The sequence below is a fragment of the Heterodontus francisci genome, chromosome 19, assembly GCF_036365525.1.
Source record: "Heterodontus francisci isolate sHetFra1 chromosome 19, sHetFra1.hap1, whole genome shotgun sequence".
Lineage (NCBI taxonomy): Eukaryota > Metazoa > Chordata > Chondrichthyes > Heterodontiformes > Heterodontidae > Heterodontus > Heterodontus francisci.
In genome coordinates this window covers 83118799-83142256 of record NC_090389.1, presented here as the reverse complement: position 1 = coordinate 83142256, position 23458 = coordinate 83118799, and the positions used below count along the sequence as shown (strand labels likewise).

General features: G+C 41.8%; 1 protein-coding gene across 1 annotated transcript in view; it reads right to left on the bottom strand.

Annotated features, from left to right (window-relative positions):
* p4htmb (prolyl 4-hydroxylase, transmembrane b) overlaps window positions 1-23458 on the bottom strand; it is a 62839-nt gene that overhangs the window by 7695 nt on the left and 31686 nt on the right. The window contains exons 4-8 of the mRNA XM_068052124.1: window positions 17430-17526; window positions 10641-10803; window positions 7541-7726; window positions 5488-5578; window positions 802-925 (exon numbers count right to left, since the gene is read on the bottom strand). Of these exons, the coding sequence (XP_067908225.1) occupies window positions 802-925; window positions 5488-5578; window positions 7541-7726; window positions 10641-10803; window positions 17430-17526 (661 nt within the window). The remainder of the gene's footprint in view (window positions 1-801; window positions 926-5487; window positions 5579-7540; window positions 7727-10640; window positions 10804-17429; window positions 17527-23458) is intronic.

The window sequence follows — 23458 nt, the reverse complement described above, 5'->3', positions numbered from 1 at the left end:
AATGGGAATCATAGAAACAACTGGAATGTGAGGTTATGGCGCTGATTGTAATTAAAAGCTAAAGAATGCGCAGTCTCACTGCAATTGGCTTGAAACTGAGCTTAAATTAGGTTGAAATGACACAGGCTTCAGTACATCACAAATTAAACTGGAACACATATTTTGAAGCCCACTATTAAAGGCAGATAGTTTGGGTAACTATTTGCTCGGTTCAGGCAAAGCTCCAATATAATCTGTCAGTCGTGCAGGAGGATCATTAGTAGAAAAACAGCTCAGGAATTGTGGGACACACATGAAAGAATTCAATGAGATTTAACCCAGCACGCAAGGCAGCTAAATTCTGCTCTTTTCAATGTCATGAGTTGATCTACTTTTAAGTAGTCAGTTGCTTTATTCATAACAACCCTTAATGAGTTACATTAGCTTTAAAAAAAAAATGAACAAATGAATTGTATAATGATTTTTTCTGTCCCTAACTCAGGGGCACAGAGGCTCCACCCAGGTTCAGATCAGCTAATTTAACACCAAAATCTGGGACCTTTGTAATCTGTATGATTTAGCACCACAAGTGCAATTATCCACTAGGCAGTCAGAAAAGTCGCCTGAATTTGTTCTTAATTGAATAAATGGACTTCATTTCACAAGCAACAGTTTCAGAACAATGCAACAGTAGTGATTCCCCAAGAACTATTTGAAATGCTACTTGGGAAAAGATATCTTTTTAATTAGTAAACACTTTGTGGAGTCTTCCTTCTCCGGGTATAAATCTGAATTAATGCATATCAAGATTGGTGCAAGTACCTTCACCATCAGAGAGATAGTTGTACCAGAAGAGAGCAGTGCCTTGCACAGGCTTCACTAGCAGGTTGGCTCGGTCACAGTTTCTTCGCGTATCTCGTAAATCCACGTCATTCTGGATTAAAGACTGAGGAAAGAGTCGGAGACAAGAGCACAGTGCGTGTCAAGAGTTTCCAATGCCAATTCAGCATTTAAAAAAAAATTCCAATATAGATTATCCTAGGTGATTATTCAAGACTTAACTCCCTCGAATGCAAACACTTGATTACATACTGAACATGGTGCTGACAAAAATATCAACCATTAATCCTGTACTGGTGGATAGCTATATTTATAGTTAGTGTCACAGTATCAAGGGCTCCTTCACACTATCCCTGTTATGAAGTGCAATGACTAATGCTCGGATATAGTTACTTGGGAGCTGGCAACCTGTCAGTCCTTCCTCCCACAGTCATTCCCCATGTGTCAGCAAGCAATTCAACCACAGGGATAAGGCAAAATCATAGTTGACGTCAATCCTGTCTTAGTCCAGCATTCTCACATAGGTATTTTCCAGAATGGGGTCACTTGGAGAGTGATCAGGCCTGGAGATACCTGGCTGATTTTCCCCTCCCTAGCCCAAGCGCCGTAGGGAGCAATCTGGGTGCTTTTAGGTCTGCATGGTTCAGTTCCAAACCAGATGGTGGATTTTTTAATTAAGCCATCAGGCAAGCCTAAGTAACAAGGGATTTACAAACTGGAAAAATTCCCAGAACAGCTTGCTCTGCTGAAAAGCCACTGTGCTAATTTTGCAGCGCAAACAGTTTAAAAACTTTAATCTTACCATTTTGATACAACAGCTAACAGTGGGGTAGAGTTTCCGCTAGTTTTATCAGCGCACTCTGGGTGAGACCAGCTGAACCAGTACAAAAGACCACAGAAACTCGAGCACAAGTTATGTCAAGCAAAAATCAAGTTTCAGCAATCTTTAACACTGGTTTAAAAATCATTTTGCTGGCCCATACACAAAAGCAGCCACACCCCCAGAGTGAAATGATGAGGATGGCAAGTTACCATCAATTGTGCCCGGTCATGGAGGCTCTTCAAATTGAGCTTGTTTTCTTAGATGCCTAGGCACATTTTAAAAAGTTTTTACATATTAAAAATATTTAATTTACTAAGAAACTGACGAGTGTACGCCAGTGAAACTAGTAAATGGTTCAGCAGGTTTTTTTTAAAAAGTCATTTTCACTGATTTAAAATCAGATTATTCACAGATGGAGGACTAGACACACTTAATAAAAAAATGCTTATATTTTGTGATAAATGCATTTCTAGCTGAATTAATAAAACTGCTCCAGGTTACCCGACATCCCATGAAGCGAATGAAAAAAAACAAGCAATTTTTTTTAATAGAAAGAAAAAGATGATTATGTTCGATTACGCTGACTGATTGCACTGAGCCTTGGATGATTTTCTATTTGTGATTATACAATTTTTTTTTGTGGAAACCTGACCGATAACCTAACTAGTGCAATTTGCGCCCAATTTCTCAATTGTGCCCAAAGTGGAAACTCTACCCCAGTAAAATGCCTTGATGGACAGTTCACTATTAAGATATGTAAGGGTTTCAACCAGATCTCCTGCCTTGTTGATGCTATTAACTACTACTTAATTTACAGAAGAGTTATAATGGAATGAATTCAGCAGAGATTGAGTGCTGATGTACAACCCTCATATACTTTGAAGGCAATCCTAGTAAATCTCCTCTATACCCATCATGAGAGACTCAGCATTGAGCAAATGGTTGTCCAAAGTCACAATGGCGCCCAACAATGTGGATGGCTGCCAATAAAGATGCCAGCATAGTGATATCATGGCATCCAATATCCCCTTGTGCTTAAATAGATACAAGTCTGCAGTGTCTGGTAGCTTCAATTCAAACTATTTGCTTTGAAGATCTAATGCAGATTATTCTGCTAAACATCATCAAAAGTACAAAAGCAAACTGGATACAACACAATGTTCTGCTTCATCAACAGATTCTACTACTTTATTGGTCCTTTTTTAAAAAAACATAACACAAAAACTCTCAGGTCTTTTTCATCAATACTACTCTCTCACCATTGTTTATCTGAACTTTCCTCATTTGGGTCTCATTATTTTCAATATGCTTCCTCCTCCCAGCATCTTCACTGCACCATTGGCTACTCCAATATTGAGTGCCAGCCGTGTCTCAGTTGGTAGCATTCTCGCCTCCGAATCAAGTCCCACTCCAGAGTCTTCAGCACATAATCTAGGCTGACCCTCTATCAGCAGTACTGAGTGCTGTACCATTGGAGATACTGTCTTTCAAACAGAGGCTCCATCTGTCTACTCAGGTGGATGTAAAAAATCCCATGGCAAAATTTCAAAGAGCAGGGTGTCCAGGCTAATATTTAACCCTCAACCAACGTCACTAAAACTGATTATCTGGTCATTGTCACATTGCTGTATGTGGGATGTTGCTGTGTGCAAATTGGCTGCCCTGCTTCCTACAAGAGTTGACTGCAGTTCAAAAGAGGCTGTAAAGCACAATGAGATGTCCTGATGTTGCAAGAGGTATTACACAAATACAAATGTTTCTTTTCTCTTTCATATCATTCCTTTGCAGGACGTCAAAAAATGTGGGACACCTGACCGCCCTTAATCTTCCCAAACTGGCAGTCCCCTAACCATCAGCACTCAAGTTACCTTATCTATTCTACTATAGTTCTCACCCTCGTTGCTATCCTGCACTACTGGCCTTGGCTTTTCATCAAAGTTTCTCAAAAATGCTATAGGCTGGAATTTTACGGCCCCCCAATGTGTGGGCTGGTGGCAGGGGAGGCGTAAAACTGAGTGGGAGGTGGCGGGGGGGGGGTGGTGCTGTTCCTGACCCGTTCCGCTACAATTTTACATGGGGTGGCAGCGGTAAAAGGCCCACACACCCCAGGACAATCAAGGCCCTTAATTGGCTAATTAACTGCCACATAAAGGCCTCCTCCCACCGCCGTGGGTATTTTATCCTCGGTGGCTAGACGGCAAAGGCCCCAAGAAACCCACCTGGTTCTTGCGGGCTGGAGGGGAAGTGTGCCTTCCTGATCAAGCACTCTATGCCCCACAGAGGGTCCCCCTAAAGCCCCAACTGCCCCCAACACAACACCCACCCCCCCCACACCCTCGCCTGGGCCCGGCCAATTGTCCCTGGCAAGGCCCTAAAAACCTTCCCAAGTTCCGGGCCGCCCTTCCTGTAGCCTCCAATGGCTGGGTGTAGTCCCAGCAGTGGCCACTGCTCCCGGTGGCGCTGCTGGGACTAAGGCGTGACTTCTTGTCTTAAGGAGGTGGAAGTCCCACCCAAGACCAATTAAGTGCCTGCGGAGGGAAAAATTCCAGCCTGGCTCCTCAGACCTGGAGGAGGCGGGCTCGCCATCGACTTTTCGGCCAGTGGGCTAGACCTCCCGCCCATCGTAAAATTTCGTCCATAATATCAATAACCCCAGCATAGGGCAGCACCTTCAGGAGATTGGAGAAAAATGTAGGAAAAACCTGTCAATCGATGTATGCCTTGTATTGTATTACTCGCCATCAATCAATACCTTAAAAGGTAACAATATTGAGAAACATCGATAAAAACACTTTTTTTTTTAAACAGCAAGTAGATTTAGATTTAAATACGTTACCAGATTTTAAAAATACAAACACTGAATCACAACTTTATAATATCCAGAACACTGTCTGGTAAAGGGGATGAAAGGAAATTATGAGCATTTTTAAAATTTACACATCATCTCATGGAATCTCCGGTTACAACTATGATTAAACCTCAAGTATTCCATTGGCTGTAAAGAGCTTTGGAATCTCCTGAGGTTGTGAAAGGTGCTATATAAATGCAAATCTTTCTTTCTAGCTTCCATGAAGCTCTCTTTCAGATGGGAGGAGAGCTGACTGGCTCCTGATCACCTACCCATTATATTCCATATAAATGCCACTACAAAAATTTCCATCGATGGCTCAGAGGTAAAGTCTCAAACCCTGAGCCATATAGTTCAGGAAGGCATCAGGGTCAATCCCCAGTTATAATTTCTCAGCTTAGGCAATGTCAACAGTTCAAAAGTATTTAATTGTCTGTAAAGCGCTTTGGGACATCCTATGTCTATGAAAGGTGCTGTTTAAATGTAAGGCTTTCTGTTTTTCTTTTCTTTTACTTGCTGCAGTAATCCTGCATTAGGGAAAGGAAATAGGTAAACAAACTGGCTAGATTTCCATTTCAGATCATACATAGTAATTTCTACTGGATGCTGGCTAGAGCAATCTTGGGCAGGGCTCTGATGGACATCCATTATTGGATAGCCTTCCAATCAAGCCTCAGTCACAAACAATGATCACTTTGGCATGGTACTGGGGGTGGATGACAAGTCCCTGCAGAAATGCACCCTAGTGGCAGACTCAATACTTTCAGGGAAGGGAGCAGAAAATGGAAACAAAAACATCTGACACAGCACTCATTTTCAGCTGGGATTAATAGGTAAAAACAAATGTGGAGAATCCTACAAATCAGAAAAAACAACAGCAAAGGCCAGTCTGCTTCTTGGGCTCAACTTGTACCATAAACCTGTCCCACTGTATATTCAGCACATTCTGGTTTTGTAACATAATGACGTGAATAAAATAAGATATTTTTTCTTTTACCAGTTCATCATAGGTTCTATTGTCTGCTACAGGAAAAGCAGTCTCCCCTCCTCCAGAAACATTGTTCAAATAAAACAGCACTGTCACATACCTGTAACAGAAGTGGGGTTGAAGACAGGGTAAGGGGTGAGAAGGTAGTCATCATTTTGTTAAATATTTTTGCAAAAAAGGTGCAAATCAATAGTATGCAAAAATATTTAAGTATTTTTCCAAAACTGGTCAGAGCTAAATTTAAACAGTCTGGAAATGTATAAAAACTCTCTGCAATATAGCACAATTGGAAAAGTTCTTTGTTCCCTTCCTCAGCCCCAGAAATGACCACGCTCCCAGCAATACCTCCGCTGCTGGCTTCAGGTCAGTTTGCTGCTGCTGCCAGTGGCCACATTAGTCTTCGCCAGCCTGCTTCAATTTAGGCATCAGGGTTGGAATTTTCACTTCAATATTGGTGTAAAGTGAGTGATATTGGATCAAATGCCCACCATACACCCTGCCTGGATTTTGTACTTCCTTGGGTCTTCTTGATTGGCATTTTTATTCCTGGTTGCTACTTATCCTCCACCTGTTCATTTGTGATATGTTGCTGTCTTATGAATGACATTTGAACTGGTCAGGTGCAAGTGTTACAAGTACTTTGCTTATATAGCTGTGACACTTTTAGATGCAACATTCTCACACTAGATACAAAATTTTATATGGTTAAATTTAAAGGCACCTTGTAAAATGGGATGAATTATTCACAACCAAATTCTCTGTAGATTTAATTTAATGCAGCCTAAGGCGCCCCAACAGTCTCCCAACATATTTTAGAAATCAAAAGGTATAGCAAGAACAATGGTCAAGGATATAAGCTAATATTCATATGATGCAGAAAAGTACATTTTAACATGCAACATTTTCAAAATATTACCAGGTTTTTAACATAATACAATTTGTCCTAGTCAGTATAAGTCTGTTATTCAAGAATGGACAGGAAAACAAGAGGGAGGAGGTGGAGATGACTTGTACCCAAAGTCACTCAAGCGAAATTTGTAGCTGACAACATAATATGGCAGAGTAAAGACCTGCTACCCGACCCAAACCCGACAGGAACCGACGACATTTTTCGAGTTCGGGTTGGGTTGGGTCGCTCTTCTGGGTCCGGCTTTCAGGCTCAGGTCGGGCCAGGGCCGGGTCAGGGTCATAGAGTCATAGAATTTTACAGCACAGAAACAGGCCCTTCGGCCCAACGCGCTTGCGCCGACCATCAAGCACCCATCCAATCCAATCCCATTTTCCTGCACTTGGTAAGTATTGCATTTTGCTCTGCTGGTAAGTGTTAAAAGTTGAAAGGCCTATCTGAGCTGGGAGTCTGGGACGTCAAGGAAGGAAACTCTGAGTCTGTGCAGTAAGCAAGTGAGCGTCTCTATGACGTCATCACGATCATGCTGCAGCTTCCTGCAGATTCGGAGTTGCAAGGTAGGTAAAGGGAACATTCGGTGGTCGGGTTGGGCTCGGGACAGATCAGGTCAGGTTGGGCTTGGGTCGGGTTGGGCACAGGAAAATATGGGAGGACTCGGGCTGGGTCAGGCTCGAGTCCGATGTGGTTCTGTTGGGTTAGGGTCGGGTTTTTTTTTCTCTGACCTGAGCATGCCTTTAAAGCAGAGTCTCTATTGAACAACTATGCATGACACATTGGGAAGAAGAAATAAAAAGGATTAAGAGGACATAAAATCTCCCTTCCAATTTTCAGGAGCAATTGTCTCAATGGAAATATGAGAAAGCAGGAGCTGTAGGAGAACACAGGAAGGCTTTTTAAAAAATGGACAAAGCATATAAAAGCAAAATATTGCAGATGCTGGAAATCTGAAATAAAAACAGAAAATGCTAGAAATACTCAGCAGGTCAGGTAGCATCTGTGGGGAGAGAGGCAGAGTTAATGTTTCAGGTCAGTGACCTTTCATCTGAAACATTAACTCGGCTTCTCTCTCCACAGATGCTGTCTGACCTGCTGAGTATTTCCAGCACTTTGTTTTTATTTGGACAAAGCATATATTTGTTAGAATTGGTCACTAACCGACAGGAGGTCTCTAATGGAGTGGATCCATTTGCTACCAGCTTTGTGTGGAAGCAGTTGGTCTCTGCGTAGATTGGTCCACTGTCATGGTGAGCATGATAGTGCCCACCTTGATCGTACTTCACCACCTGCAGTGGCTCACTGTGCTCTACTATCTCTGGAGGTAACTGTGTCAATCTTATTACCCTAACAAGAGAAAATATTTAAAGATGGTCATACAGTGAGAAATTAAGTAACCCTGACAGACCTCTGCCTTCTCCCATGAGGTAATTAGATTTGGAAGAAGAAAGGCCTGCAGCCCATATCAATCTTAGAGAAAGGAAATACTTGCCACAGATTATAACCCTGAATTTGGGTTCTTTTGTCTTGTTGCTTTTGGGTATCTGAAAGTATCGTTCCCACCTTACTTTCTCAGTTTAGGATCTTATATACTTCTATAAAGGTCCCTTGAGAAACATCTCCTTTCAGGACTGAAGAGTCTCAACTTGTCAAGTACTTCTTTGTAGCTCACCCCTGTAACACCAGGGATCGGTCTTATGACCCTCATCTGCATTATCATGGGAGTGCAATACAGATTCACCAGAATTATACCAGGGCTAAAAGAGTTAAATTATGAGGACAGGTTGCATTGACTAGGTTTGTATTCTCTTGAGTATAGAAGATTAATGGGTGATCTAATCGAGGTATTTCAGCTGATTAAGGGATTTGATAGTTTCTATCTATCCCATTTCGTCTGGTGGGGGGTAGCCCAGAACAAAAGGCATAACCTTAAAAATTTGAACTAGGCCATGTCAGGAAGCACTTCTGCTCACAAAGGATAGTGGAAATCTGGAACACTCTCCCCAAAAAAAGCTGTTGTGGCTAGGTCAATTGAAAACTTCCAAATGAAAATTGATAAGAATTTTATTCGGGAAGGGTATGACAGGGTATGGAACTAGGTTGGTAAATGGAGTTAAGGTACAGATCAGCCACAATTTAATTGAATGGTGGATCAGGCTCAAGAGGCTGAATGGCCTACTGCTGTTCCTACGAGGGCCTACTGCCAATTCTAATTTTGCTCCCTTTTATCCCTCCTTTCTTGAAAGCTCCAACGCATGCTGTAATTGTCAATCCATAGGCCAAAGTGATTATTCCTAATGTGCAAGTTTGGACAGAGCACCACAGTCCATCTTAGCCAAACCCAAAACTCTCTACACCCAATATACACTTTCCGCAAGTAATCATGAATGCAAACCCCAGTTGCTCAGCTCAGGGATGCTCAGACCAATTTCAGTGGTAATCTAATTGAGGTGTTTAAGATGATCAAAGGATATCAATTAATCAATTACAACTGGAGCAGCAAAAGCAAGAAAAGAAAGCTGGAACCTTTTTAATGTGTATGGCTCAGCATCACACAACACTGTGCATTAAGTCACCAGGGGCTTCCAGGATTGGTTTGTGGACGGTAGTCAACCACTACCTTGAGGTGGGATATTTTGCTCGCAGCTGGAATCACAGTTAAACTGCCTTTAGCACCTCTAAGCTGGGGGGGGGGGGAATATTCATTCAGAGCAACCCTCCTGGATGCTTTGCTGTGCTGGAAAATGCTTGTGCATAGGATTGTGGTCAGCTGAGATGGAGAGAGAGGTGCCAGTGCCTATGGAATTGTATACAAGCATATGTCAACAAAATTAGGTGAGGAGTTGAGAAAAGGTAGGAAAATCATAATAAAATTGCCACTTCGGCCCAGTGAGTTCAACAGAAATCATAGTCTTCCGGTTGAAGATCATAAAAATCTATGACTAAACTGTCCTTCTGGTTCATTCAAAAAATTTGCAAAGCCCAACTAATGATCCCTTTACCTTACTGATTAAATCAACGAGAGCTCAAAAGATCTCCATGCACTGTTCTATTGAATGCAAGTCTGTTGGAAGTAGCTTTGTAACAACATGTGCCTGGAATTTATGCTTAGCCAGTTGTATGTGCCTTATGTCTGCATCTTGATGCCACTTCATGGCAAAACGAGCATATAGCCCAAAGTCCATAGAATTGATGCCAAGTGTTCTGCAGTCCAAATTGGAGACACCTTTCTAGGCTTACAATGCTGTTGGGTCTCCAGAGAGCACCTGTTTAATATTTTATTAATGACAGTCATGTAGTCCTTTCACTGTCACTGATGGTACGCACCAATAATACCTTAAAACAATTACTTGGCACAGTACATTTAACTAATTAAATACTATATTCAAGGAAAATAACCTGATTCTGTTTGCATGTCAAAGAAATTACCTATAATCTCAATGTGCCACAGTGTAAGAAAACAATCAGATAGTCACTTTGCATAACCATGGCCTCCCTTCCAACTGTATTTGCATTTACTCAGGTCTTAATTCTATCTACTGTGACTTTTCAATTCGCATCCCCTTATCAATGGAGCTGAACTAAGGGGACATGGTTGCATTTGTAAAGTTCTGTAATGGGAGCATAACACTAATCTCACTTTACTTTATGGACTGTTTCCATTGGAGGACCTTCTGTAATATTAAGGCTGTTTGTCTCTAGTTTATCCAGTTTACTCTGAAGAGCAGATTTTGGAATACTAGCAGAAACACTGAAGCATAAACTTGCAAATGTGCAGTTGCTTCCCAATCACTTTTATGACAAGTTTCTGACAATGAACCTACCCAACATTGGGAGAAGGTCCATACAAGTCAGCAAAAGGTAAAGCCACATTATTCCACTATCATGAGTGGCACTCACTTACATTCATGTTGGCAGCAGAGAGAGACACACCTTGACATAGCTTACAATTGTTTAATGTATGAGTGCTGCCTCATTTATAAATACTCTGGCAATAGTGCCATGGTACAAATGTAGCATTAGCACCAAACAACTGGGAATGATTTCAGCAAATTCAACTCAAGTAAAGTATTCCAGTAAGCTAGTCAAATAATACTGTGGTTGCATGGTCAGGAAGTTGTTAAAGACAACTAAATACATTCTTTGGGGGAAAAGAACTCCACTTAAATTCCTGGCTTGCATGTCACCCCAGTTAGAATAGCAATCTTGGCAAATACAAGAGAACCCAATACATTTATCTCAATTTCATTTGGAAGCTCACCTACGTCGAACAGTTCTCAGGATCTGGTGTGCCCCTTCACCTTGGTACAGCCACGTGTGCTTGCTGTTGCGAACCAACTCGGTCTTCTGCACCCCGCGCTGTCGCAGGTATGTTTTGAAAGCATTTGTGTTAAGTTTCTTAAACTCCTCCAGGCTTAGCAAACCTGAAACACAACATCACTTTTATTCCTTCCCATTTTCTAACCCCAATTTTCTCCTCTATTGAAGGCAGCGGCTCTTGCTGAAGTACAGTTATATAGGAACATTAAGCCATTCAGCCCCTCGAGCCTGCACCACCATTCAATCAGATCAGATTATGACAGATCTGTATCTGAAGTCAATGGGAATCAGATGGAAAACTCTCCACAGGTTGGAATCATACCCAGCACAAAAGAAGATAGTTGTCGTTGTTGAAGGCCAATCATCTCAGCCCCAGAAGGTCGTAAGGGCAGTGTCCGAGGCTCAAACATCTTCAGTTGCTTCAATGACCTACCCTCCATCATAAGATCTGAAGTGGGGATGTTCGCTGATGATTGCACAATGCTCAGTACCATTCGCAACTCCCCAGATAATGAAGCAGTCCATGCCCGCGTGCAGCATGGCCTAGATACCGGTCAGACTTGGGTTGATAAGCGGCAAGTAACATTTGCGCCACACAAATGCCAGACAATATCTATCTCCAACAAGAGAGAATCTAACCATCGGCCCTTGACATTCAATGACATCACTACCGCTGAATCCCCCAACATCAACATCCTGGAGGTTACCAGTCACTAGAAACTTAACTGGGCCAGCCATATAAATACTCTGGTTACAAGAGCAGGTCAGAGGCTGGGAATTCTGCACCGAATAACTCACCTCCTGGTTCCCCAACGCCTGTCCACCATCTACAAGGCACAAGTCAGGAATGTGTTGCAATACTCTCCACTTGCCTGGCTGAGTGCAGCTCCAACACCACTCCGGAAGCTCAACACCATCCAGGACAAAGCAGCCCTCTTTATTGGCACCCCATCCACCATCTTAAACCATTTAGTTCTTCCACCATCGGCGCACAGTGGCAGCAATGTGTACCATCTACAAGATGCACTGCAGCAACTCACCAAGGCTCCTTTGTTAGCACCTTCCAAACCCGCGACTTCCATCATCTAGAAGGGCAGCGGATGCATGGGAACACCACCACCTGCAAGTTCCCCTCCAAGTCACAGACCATCCTGACTTGGAACTATATCATGTTCCTTCACTGTTGCTGGGTCAAAATCTTGAAACTCCCTTCCTAACAGCACTGTGGGTGTACCTATACCACATGAACTGCAGTGCTTCAAGAAGGTAGATCACCACCAGCTGCTCAAGGGCAATTAGGGATTGGCAATAAATGCTGGTCTTGTCAGCGACACTCAAATCTCAAGAATAAAAAAAATTTGTCCACCTGTGCAGCATATCCTTTTGATGCCCTTAGCTAACAATAATCTATCTATAAAGAAAGAACTTACATTGATATGGTGCTTTTCACAAGCTCAGGATATCTCAAAGTGTTGTCCAGTTAATGAAGCAATTTTTAAGTGTAGCCCCTGTTGTATTATGGGAAACTCAGCAGCCAATTTGTGAACAGCAAGGTCCCACAAACAGGAAGGAGATAAATGACCACGTAATTTGTTTCAGTGATGTTAGTTGAGCAGTCAATATTGACCAGGACACCGGGAGAAGTCTCTTGCTCTTCTCCAAATAGTACCATGGGATCTTTTACACTCACCGGAGAAGGTCGACAGGGCCTTGGTTTAACATCCCATCCGAAAGACAGCACTTCCTACAGTGAAGCACTTCGTCAGCGCTGCACTAAATGTCAACCTTGACTATGTGCTCAAGTCTCTGGAGTCTTGAAAGTCGTAAACTTCCACTAATATGAGCCGACTTTCTATATCTCATCTGAGTAACCATTCTTCCTACAAGAGGCTAGACAGCAAGTGTCGGAAACATTGTGAGGGACATTGCATTTTAGCTCAATCCTGTTTACACAAATAAGTGTTCTGGCAAGAGTCAATTGTTAGAGATCAGGGAACTTGGCTATTTTTCCGTCTGTAGCTCAGGGTATACTGTCCCATTCTGTGCTAAATCAGATTACCTCAGCTTTGGCAGGCTTGTGTATGCAGTCTAATGGTCCAACAGCACTCATTCCCTATGAGCACAGGGTGCAGTAAAGAAAGGGAGCTTGCTTAACTGCACCTCAGTGCAAGTTACTCTTTAAAAAAATTAGGAGAAAATTTTTGGTGTGGGGAAGGGAGAGGGGACATTACATCTTAAAAAAAGAAAGGTTAGCAAAATGTCTCCTGTAAATTGCAACACTCCAAAAAAAAGGTAATCAGCGGCTAATTATCTGAAACCCAGCAGATAAGAAGTCACAGCAGCGGATTAAGACAAGCTAGCAGTGGGAGGTACGCCCTCCCTCAGTGAAAAGAAAAGTGGATGTGCAAAATGGCATAATGGATGTACTACACCCTGAGGCTGTAACTCACTATGGGGGCTTAAAGCTCAATGTACACCATCAATTCCACCTAATACTTTCTTTACATTATCTGCTCTGCATGACTATTCAGCTGAGGTGAGGATCATTAACACTGAATAGGATCTCTGGTTTTCAAACTTTTCTGTGCAGCGGACCCCTTGCAAATATTGGCACGATCCTGATGACACCCTGTCCTAACATCCGAAAGAACTATCCAAAGGAAAAACAATATGGAAAACAGTTTTATTACTATACAGCAACAGAAAAGTAAGTCAACAATTTCAGCAAGAAATGTAGAAATCCAATAACAGGTGGACCCAAATCTGATGACCTTGAATATTCATTCCACACAACAGACTCCGCTTATGGACCCTTGAGGGTCTGGGAATCCTTGCTCCAAGTCACTACATATGCTAAATAAATTCATGCAAAATCAACTATCAAAAGTTTTGATGAGGTTACATGCTCAAGGAAGAGTTTAAAGATGTCATGCTGTTGACAGATGCACACTACTCCTGTGTCCAAGGCACTCTGATATAAATAACTTGACTTCTGTACAGCAGACAGTGTTTCTCTGGGTATTGTGGGCCAAAGACTTGCAGGTGATAGGTAAATTGGCTGTTATAAATTGCCCCTAGTGTAGGTAGGTGGTAGGGCATATGGGATTACTGTGGGGTTAGTATAGATGGGTGGTTGTTGGTCGGCACAGACATGGTGGGCCGAAGGGCCTGTTTTAGTGCTGTATCTCTAAATAAAAATAAAATAAAAATTGCGAGCTAATGTCAAGTATATCCCTCCTTAAATAAGGAGACAAAAATTGTACACAGTAGTCTAGGTGTGGTCTCACCAACACCCTGTACAGCTGTAGCAAGACTTCCCTACTTTTTTGGGGAAGGAATGAAGAGTGAGTATATGCAAGGAAAACTAAGGTGAGTGGTGGAGAGGAGGTTCTTTGTTATAGGAAGGTGGACTGTATAGCTGTGACCAAAATCTCAATGATATATCTTTGAAGTAATGTTTAGCTAGTCTAAGCAAATGTTTATATCATAGTGTGCTCTTTTCCAGTTTTACTATCTGTTAGATTTACTCCAGTTAGTGTGTAACAATAGTCCAAAACTAATGTCTGACCAGGAAATTATCATACTGCCTTGGTCCTACAGAAAGGCAGATTCATAAATTAATTCTGTCATTTCCATTCACTAATTGCGGATGTAAAACTGAAGGAGCTTGTTTAATTGGGACCACAATGAATCCTGGTGTTCCTGCATTGCTGGTACTGGAGAATGGTACTATTGTCAACTTAATATGACTGCTTTTACAAATTTTCTATTTGTGTTATTCAGTGGAGAAAATACTTCCGAAGTGAGTGAATGCAAGTTTAGTTGTAAACAACCGTTCAGCAAACTGCATTCCACTGTCTAATTCAAAACATTCTCACCCACGCTTTTCCCAGATCAGTCTTGGCATTGCCATTACTATCAGCCATTTATAGTCTATTGTTTTATTCTCCAAATTAGCAACTGATGGCACTGATCAGGACCCTCAATGTGAGGAGGTATGATTTTATGCAATGTGAAAGCCTGGGCTTTCCATTCTATGTATTTAATTTTTGTTTAGGATCCATTCATACATGCAGCATAGCTCTTGAACGGATATCTTGTTGTAAAGTGCGAAAGATGTATGCATACTGTATATTATTTATTTCATACTTGCATCCCACGCTATGGACCATTTCATGACCAGGAGTGACTCACTGCATGGTCTTTGCTTTTTCTAAAGATAGAGAAAACAGGAAACAGCGGGATCTGAAAGAGAAATGTAGGTTAGCATATTAGGTGGGACACATCATCAAAGTTTAAGTTCAATCAGAGGCTTTCTCTTTAAAAGTGGGGTCTGAAGTACATTGTTAGGGCATGCTAGAGGGAGCTGTGGTCAATATTTTGTAGTGGAAATGGAAAGGTTAGAGTGGTCCTGGGAACAGTCTTCAAATTGACCTTCATATGTTACTTTCCACTATTTGCTTATATGCATCCCTGATCCTAATCCTCGCTGTGAGTGCAGTGACCAGGGGTATCTGGCTCTGTGCGTTTACCTTTAACTGGGATATACTTGCGTACTTGACATTAGCTCGCAATACCCACAGAAACACTGTCTGCTGTACAGAAGTCAAGTTATTTATATCAGAGTGCCTTTGACACAGGAGTACTGTGCCTCTGTCAACAGCATTACATCTTTAAACTCTTCCTTGAGCATGTAACCTCATCAAAACTTTTGATAGTTGATTTTGCATGAATTTATTTAGCATATGTAGTAACTTGGAGCAAGGATTCCCAGACCCTCAAGGGTCCATAAGCGGAGTCTGTTGTGTGGAATGAATATTCAAGGTCATCAGATTTGGGTCCACCTGTTATTGGTTTTCAATATTTCTTGCTGAAATTGTTGACTTACTTTTCTGTTGCTGTATCGTAATAAAACTGTTTTCCATATTGTTGTTCCTTTGGATAGTTCTTTCAGACATCAGGACAGGGCGTCATCAGGATCGTGCCAATATTTGCAAGGGGTCCGCTGCACAGAAATGTTTGAAAACCAGAGATCCTATTCAGTGTTAATGATCCTCACCTCAGCTGAATAGTCATGCAGAGCAGATAATGTAAGAAGGTATTATCCTATAACAAAGAACCTCCTCTCCACCTCTCACCTTAGTTTCCCTCTTCATCTTCATACTCACTCTTCATCCCTTCCCCAACAAAGTAGGGAAGTCTTGCTATAACTGTGCAGGTTGTTGGTGAGACCACACCTAGAGTACTGTGTACAATTTTTGTCTTCTTATTTAAGGAGGGATATACTTGCATGGGAGGCAATTCAGAGAAGGTTCACTAGGTTGATTCCTGGGATGAAGGGATTGTCTTGAGGAAAGGTTGAGCAGGTTGGGCCTATATTCATTGGAGTTCAGAAGAATAAGAGGTGACCTTATTGAAAGATAGAAGATTCTGAGGGGGGCTTGACAGGGTAGATGTTCAGAGGATATTTCCCCTTATGGGGAAATCTGGAACAAGGTGGCACTGTTTTAGAATAAGGGGTCTTCTATTTATGGCAGAGATGAGGAGGAATTTCTTCTCTCAAAGGGTCATTAGTTTTTGGAATTCTCTTCTCCAGAGAGCAGTGGAGGTTGGGTCATTGAATATATTCAAGGCTGAGTTGGACAGATTTTTGATCTACAAGGGATCAAGGGTTATGGGGAGCAGGCAGAAAAGTGGAGTCGAGGCCATGATCAAAAAAGCCATGATCTTATTGAATGGTGGAGCAAGCTCGAGGGGGTGAATGGCCTACTCCTGCTTCTATTTCTTATATTCTTATGTTTTTATGATCACTTGCACAATTGACTCTTAATGTGAGCCAAATAAAGCAGGCCAATCCAGATTGGGTAGGGGTGGCAGGTTCACTTCCCTATTGGACACAAGTGAACTAGTTGGGTTTGTACAATATTCTGACAGTTGTCATGGTCATTTTGTTTTCTGGTACAAACCTACAAATTATCAGATTTATTGGCTGTTATTTCATAATTTACCATGGTGGGATTTAATCTCAAAGTGACTAGTCCAGTACCGTAATACTACATTATTATACCCACTAGCAGTGAGCCATTATTTACATGTGAACCTAGAATGAAAGTCTGTGGACTATTTAAGCGCTGAGGGTATCACATACATATGCAATTTCCAGCAAGGCTCACTGGACAGCAATCAAGATGAGGTTCTCTAGCTGATCCTCCCATCTTGAACCTGGATCCACAGTGGCAGCTGCAATCCTCCTAAAATCAGCTAACTCTGAAGAGCCCAAGCATCCAATTTGGGAACTTCCAAGACTCTATTTCTCAGATACTCTCTGGCTGAACTTGCTGAGGTATCAGCAAGTCCTGGGGACTAGAATCTACGAATCCAATGAAGATGAGCTCCTCATATGCCTGTTTGCAAAATGTTTTTAAATCTGTCATAAGGTTATCAGATAAAGTTACTCATCTTTAGTCAGAAACATATAAACTGTAAGAATTTTATGATAATATAGAATCATACAGATAACAACTCTCTCCTGGTTATTTTGCCAATTAAGTTAAATCTGTGCCCTCTGAATACCAACTCGCCTGCCAGTGGAAACAGTTTCTCCCCATCGACTCTATCAAAACCCTTCAGAATTTAGAAGGCCTTGATTAAATCTCCCCTTAGCCTTCTCTAATCTAAGAATAATGATCCCAGTTTCTCTAGTCTCTGCACCAGCTTAAAAGTTTCTCACCATTTCCATCAGGGTCAGCCTTGAGCCCCATGTAGATCTCTCGTATATTTTCAGGAGTAATCCAGACATCATCACCAAAACGTGTATGTGTCAAAACCTGTCATTAGAAATAAATGTTTTGTTCAGAAACAATCTTCAACATGTTGTACAGTACTACATAATTGGCCAAGCAGAAAGATAAACAGGTAGGGGAGTACAAATCTGATCAGATTACTATATAGTAAGCTAATGTGAACCACTACTCTTTCTGACTAATATCTGAAGTTAGTACAAGTAATTTTTTTCATATTTTCAAACAACCTTCTAGTCTGTTCACTTAAACTCTTCATGTCTGGTTGCACTGCCACTAAGCATCGGTCTCAATCCACACCACAAAATAAAACTGGCTAATATTTTCCTCTGCCTTCGTACCCAGTTTCCCTTTTGACCTAACTGAGTGGATGGGGAACTCTACTCAGGCTGAGGTAACAAGGCATCCTCAGCATAAGTGAAGGAAACAGTGCACTGAGGATAGGGAACGTTTTATGAAGGCAGTGGATGAATGAAACCAAGGGGGATTGGAAGTACACGCAGGGGAAGTCTGAAGCAAATAAATTCTGGAAGGATAGGGGAACCTGGGAGATGCCAAGTGTGAAGGGTACAGGATCCAACAATACCAGGAAGACACAAATCTGTATTGATTAGTAACTGCTTTTTAAAAAAAAAAGACTTGTCTATCCACTTTTTCGCCTTTTCACATATTCAACAACAACTTGCAATTATGCAACGCCTTTAACAAAAAAATCCCAAGCACTTCACAGGAGTGTAAACATTCAAATAAAAGCAAAATACTGCAGATGCTGGAAATCTGAAATAAAAACAAGAAATGCTGGAAATACTCAGCAGGTCTGGCAGCATCTGTGGAGAGAAAAGCAGAGTTAACGTTTCAGGTCAGTGACCCTTCATCAGAACTGGCAGAGCCAGAAACGTAATAGGTTTTAAGCAAGTAAAGTGAGGGTGGGGCAAGAGATAACAAAAGAGGTGTTGCTAGGATATGGTCACAGAGAATAACTGACCAGAAGGTCATGGAGCAAAGGCAAACGGTATGTTAATGGTGTGGTGAAAGACAAAGCATTAGTACAGAAAGGGTGTTAATTGACAGCCTGGCCCCAAGCACAAACATGAAAAAAACAGTGAGTAGGCACAGTAGAAACAAACTGAAATAAAATAAACACATAAAAAAGAAAAAAAAAGAAAAAAAACCTAAAAATGAAAATGAAAAGGGGGTCCCGTCATGCTCTGAAATTATTGAACTCAATGTACAGTTCGGCAGGCTGTAGCATGCCTAATCGGTAAATGAGATGCTGTACCTCGAGCTTGCCTTGAAGTTCACTGGAACACTGCAGCAATCCCAGAAACAGAGATGTGGGCATGAGAGCAGGGGGGAATTTTGTAATGGCCAGCAACCGGAAGCTCTGGGTCATGCTTTTGGACTAAGCGGAGGTGTTCCGCAAAGCGATCACCCAGTCTGCGTTTGGTCTCCCCAATGTAGCGGAAACCACATTGTGAGCAGCAAATACAGTATACTAAATTGAAAGAAGTACAGGTAAATCGCTGCTTCACCGGAAAGGAGTGTTTGGGGCCTTGGATAGTGAGGACAGAGGAGGTAAATGTGCAGGTATTACAACTCCTGTGATTGCGCGGGAAGATGCCGTGGGAAGGGGACGAGGTGGTGGGGGTAATGGAGGAGTGGACCAGGGTGTCACGGAGGGAACGATCCCTTCAGAATGCTGACAGGGGAGGGGAGGGGAAGATGCATTTGGTAGTAAACATTCAAACCTTGAAACCAAGCCAAAAGGACAACATATTGGGAGGGGTGACTAAAAGTTTGTTGAAAGTAGTAATATTTAAGGATGTTTTAAAAGGAGAGATAGGTAAGAGGGGTAGAGAGGTTTAGGGAGGAAATTCCAGAGATTAGGGCCTAGACAGCTGAAGGCACGGCCACCAATGGTATGGGGGAGTTCCTGCTTTCTAATAATAATAATAATAATAATAAAAAATGACTAAAAAATATTTTTACATATAAAGTTGGATAAAGGGGGTATACTTTCTGCTGTTTACATCAGTAATATCCGCACAAGTACAGCAAACAATTAGGAAGTCAAATGGTATGTTAGCAAGGGGGTTGGAGTACACGAGTAAGGAAGTCTTTCTGCAATTACAAAGGGCTCTGGTGAGACCACACTTGGAGTACTGGGTATAGTTGTGGTCTCCTTACCCAAAGAAGGATACACTTGCTTTAGAGGAGGTGCAATGAAGATTCACTAGGTTGATTCCTGGAATGAGTGGGATGTCCTATGGAGAGAAATTGAGTAGAATGGGCCTATATTCTTTCTAATTTAGAGGAATGAGACGTGATCTCATTGAAACATATAAAATTCTTAGAGGGATTGACAGGGTAGATGCTGAGAGGGTGTTTCCCCTGGTTGAAGAGTCTAGAACTAGAGGTCATAGTCTCAGAATAAAGAGATGCCCATTTCGCACAGAGATGAGGAGCAATTTCTTTGTTCAGAGGGTTGTGTATCTTTGGAATTCTCTACCCTAGAAAGCTGTGGATGCTCAGCATATTTAAGACAGAGATCGATAGATTCTTGGGCACTAAGGAAATCAAGGGATATGAGGATAGGGTGGGAAAGTGGAGTTGATGTAGAAGTTCAGACATGATCTTATTGAAAGGCAGAGCAGACTCGAGAGGTCGCATGAACTGCTCCTGCTCCTATTTCTAATGTTCTTATCTGGGCGGAATTGGTCAAACCAGTGCAAAAGATCGGGAAATTTTAAAAACAGAAATGAGTTAGGCACAAAAACACTTATGTTTGTGTTTTGCACTGGTTCAAGGTTCAATTTGCCTTGAATCAGACCCCACCCACAAAACAGACTTCGCCGACTGCCTTGGTTTGGGAAGGATCTTCAAATTGCGCTCATTTTCTCTGGTGCGCAGGCAATAATATGCACATCTTAAAAGATTTTCATATTAAAAAAAAGTAATTTATTATGAAACTGACTAACGCATACCAATGAAATTATTAAATGTTTCAGTATAGCTTTTCTTCGAAAAAAAAAGTCATTTTCAGGGATTTTAAAATCAGGTTACTCACAGGTGGAGGACTGGACACCTTTATTAAAAATGCTTACTTTGGTGATAAATCCATTTTCCACTGCATTAATAAAGCTGCATCAGGTTACCACTCAAATACATCAACAAATACTTCTTAATGGTGTTATGAAGGTGCTTCCATTTTTGATATTTTTTGAGGACTTGTGTTCAAAAGCCTGTAGAAATATCTGAGCAGATGCTGGACTTTTTTTTTAAAAAACAGGGTCACTGGAAGGACACATGGAACTTTATTTTTTTTAAAAACACCTACTGGAAGTCACATGTCTTAAGTCAAGCAAACAGCAAGAGCATTGCTGGCTATCGGAGTTATTTGCAGAGAAGTGACATGTCCAGATTTATGGTGGTCAAGAGTTGGTTTCATTTTTGGATATTGTTTAGAGTTCAGTTAGGGTGTCAGCCTGCTGAGAGACAGAGGCTACCAGCTCAACCTGTTCCACCTCTCTGATAAACCTCGCGAATCTAGTGTGAGAACTGGAGAAACTGATGCAGTATTTCTCCTGAGAAGCTTCTGCAAGACTATCGCTCAACATATCCTGAACGAGCAGCTTCTGAAAAGATCACAGTGACCACCGCATGTGTCTAGCAACAACCATCTGCATGTACCTGGACACCAGACCATAGAACCATCTGGAACAATCCATATCTTATCCTTTTTCTTCAAGAATTACGTAGTATTTGGCCAAAGTACTTTTTTTTTGTAAAGTTGATCTCTGCAGAGAAAGCTTCTTTATTTTTGTCTTTAACCCAGTGTGTAAGCACACGTGTGTGTTGGGCTACTTGGAAGGAAATATATTTATATTTTCATATTTCAACCTGAGTGTTAATAGGTTTGCATTCTTATTGAATGCGACTTGTTTTATAATAAGTTAACAATTTTGTCATTTATTAAAGAAACCTGGTTACCGGATTTTTATTCTGAAACTAGAATAAAGAATATAATAGGCCATATTGGTAACTGGGTAAAGAGAAAGACAGTGCACTCCTCCATCCTCAGTCACAACATACAATTGGAGGCTCGGTCCGGGATAACCCAAAGCCAATGAAATGCAATTGTAAGCAGGGTAATAATATTGAAAAGGGGTAAAAGAAAAACGCCAGGTTTCTTGTATATTAGAGCAAAGCATACACTACCAAAATGGTTACTTTTAATGCAATTGTGTCTGTGCAGCAGTCTGGAATAGATTATGATTCTTTAAAGGCATTGCCCATTGATGAGCGGTCAAGCATGGCGGCGCATTTGAAGTTGGATATCAGACTGAAAGCTAGGAGGGCTGAAATCCAGAGCCTAGTGGCCAGACAGCTGAAGATTGAAGTGAAAGAGCCAGAGGGACGAGTAGAATCAGAAGAAGACAAGGTAACACTGGCACAGATTCAGTTAGACATGAAGAGGTTAGAGCTAGAATTTCAGGACAGAGAAAGGGAGTGAGAAAAAGGAAGAAAGAGAGGAAAGGGCAAGAGAAAGAGAGGAAAGGGCAAGAGAAAGAGAGGAAAGGGCAAGAGAAAGAGAGGAAAGGGCAAGAGAAAGAGAGGAAAGGGCAAGAGAAAGAGAGGAAAGGGCAAGAGAAAGAGAGGAAAGGGCAAGAGAAAGAGAGGAAAGGGCAAGAGAAAGAGAGGAAAGGGCAAGAGAAAGAGAGGAAAGGGCAAGAGAAAGAGAGGAAAGGGCAAGAGAAAGAGAGGAAAAGGAAAAAGACAGCACATTTCAAAGGGTGCAAGCAGAGTGGCAGGAGAGAGAAAGGGCGAGAGAAAGAGAAGAAAGAAAGAGGAAAAAGAGAAAGATAAGAAAGTTGGAAATAGAAAAAAGGATGCCCTTGACTGCATTGAAAATTCGGGTGGAGAAAGACTTGACTCCAACCCAGGATCCAGTGGCGAGCTATTTAAATTTGTGCAAGCCCTCCTTGAGGAAAGGGACATAGAGGCATTTTTCACTTCTTTTGAAAAGCTAGCTAAACAGATGAGGTGGCCGACTGGACACTGCTCATGCAAAGAAGGTTGATTGGCAGAGCTCATGTAGTTTATGCCATGCTTTCTGAGGAGGCTTCTGAAGATTATGAGATGGCAAAAAAGGCTATTCTTGCTGTTTATGAGTTGGTCCCTAAAGCTTACAGGCAGAAATTTCCAAACCTCCAGAAACAGCCTGGGCAGACTTATATAGAATTCGAGAGAGTAAAGCAAATTAACTTTGGTAGTTGGATGCGGACACTAAAGGTAGAGGGCACATATGAGACCCTTAGGGGAAGAATTTAAAAATTCACTCCCTCCGGTATTAAGAATCCATATAGAGAACCAGAAGGTTTCAACAGCCAGACAGGGAGCTGAGATCGCTGATGATTACAAACTTGTTTACAAGCCCAAACCCTTTTCTGTCACCCCCACAAACCCGGGAAGAATAGAAGGTGGGAGGGTGAAAGGAAGGCAAGCAGCCAGAGACAAGAAGGGACAGCCGGGAACATACCGGGATCTCCTCCTCATGCCAGAAAGGAAGTTGCTGAGAGTGAAAGTGAGGTCCGAAAGCCTAAGTGTTTCCATTGCCACAAGGTGAGACAACTTCATGCAGCTTGCTGGAATTTGCAGGGTAAACCCATGGGGCTTATTGGGGTACACAAGGCCAATGCAGAGAAAGGGACCCTGACCAGGAGTACAACAGAGCAAGCTGTAGCTCTGACTGCAGCTATAAGGTCAAGTATAAACACCACTGAGAGTGCGGGGAAGGTGAACAAGGTACCTGAGAGCTACAGGGAATTCTTGTTAAAAGGAAAAGTAACTTTCTATCCCTCAAGTGAGGCAGGTAAATATATAGTTATACTTAGGGATACAGGAGCCATCCAAACTCTTTTGCTGGGGAAAGGCATGACTTTTCGACCAGCGAGCGCAT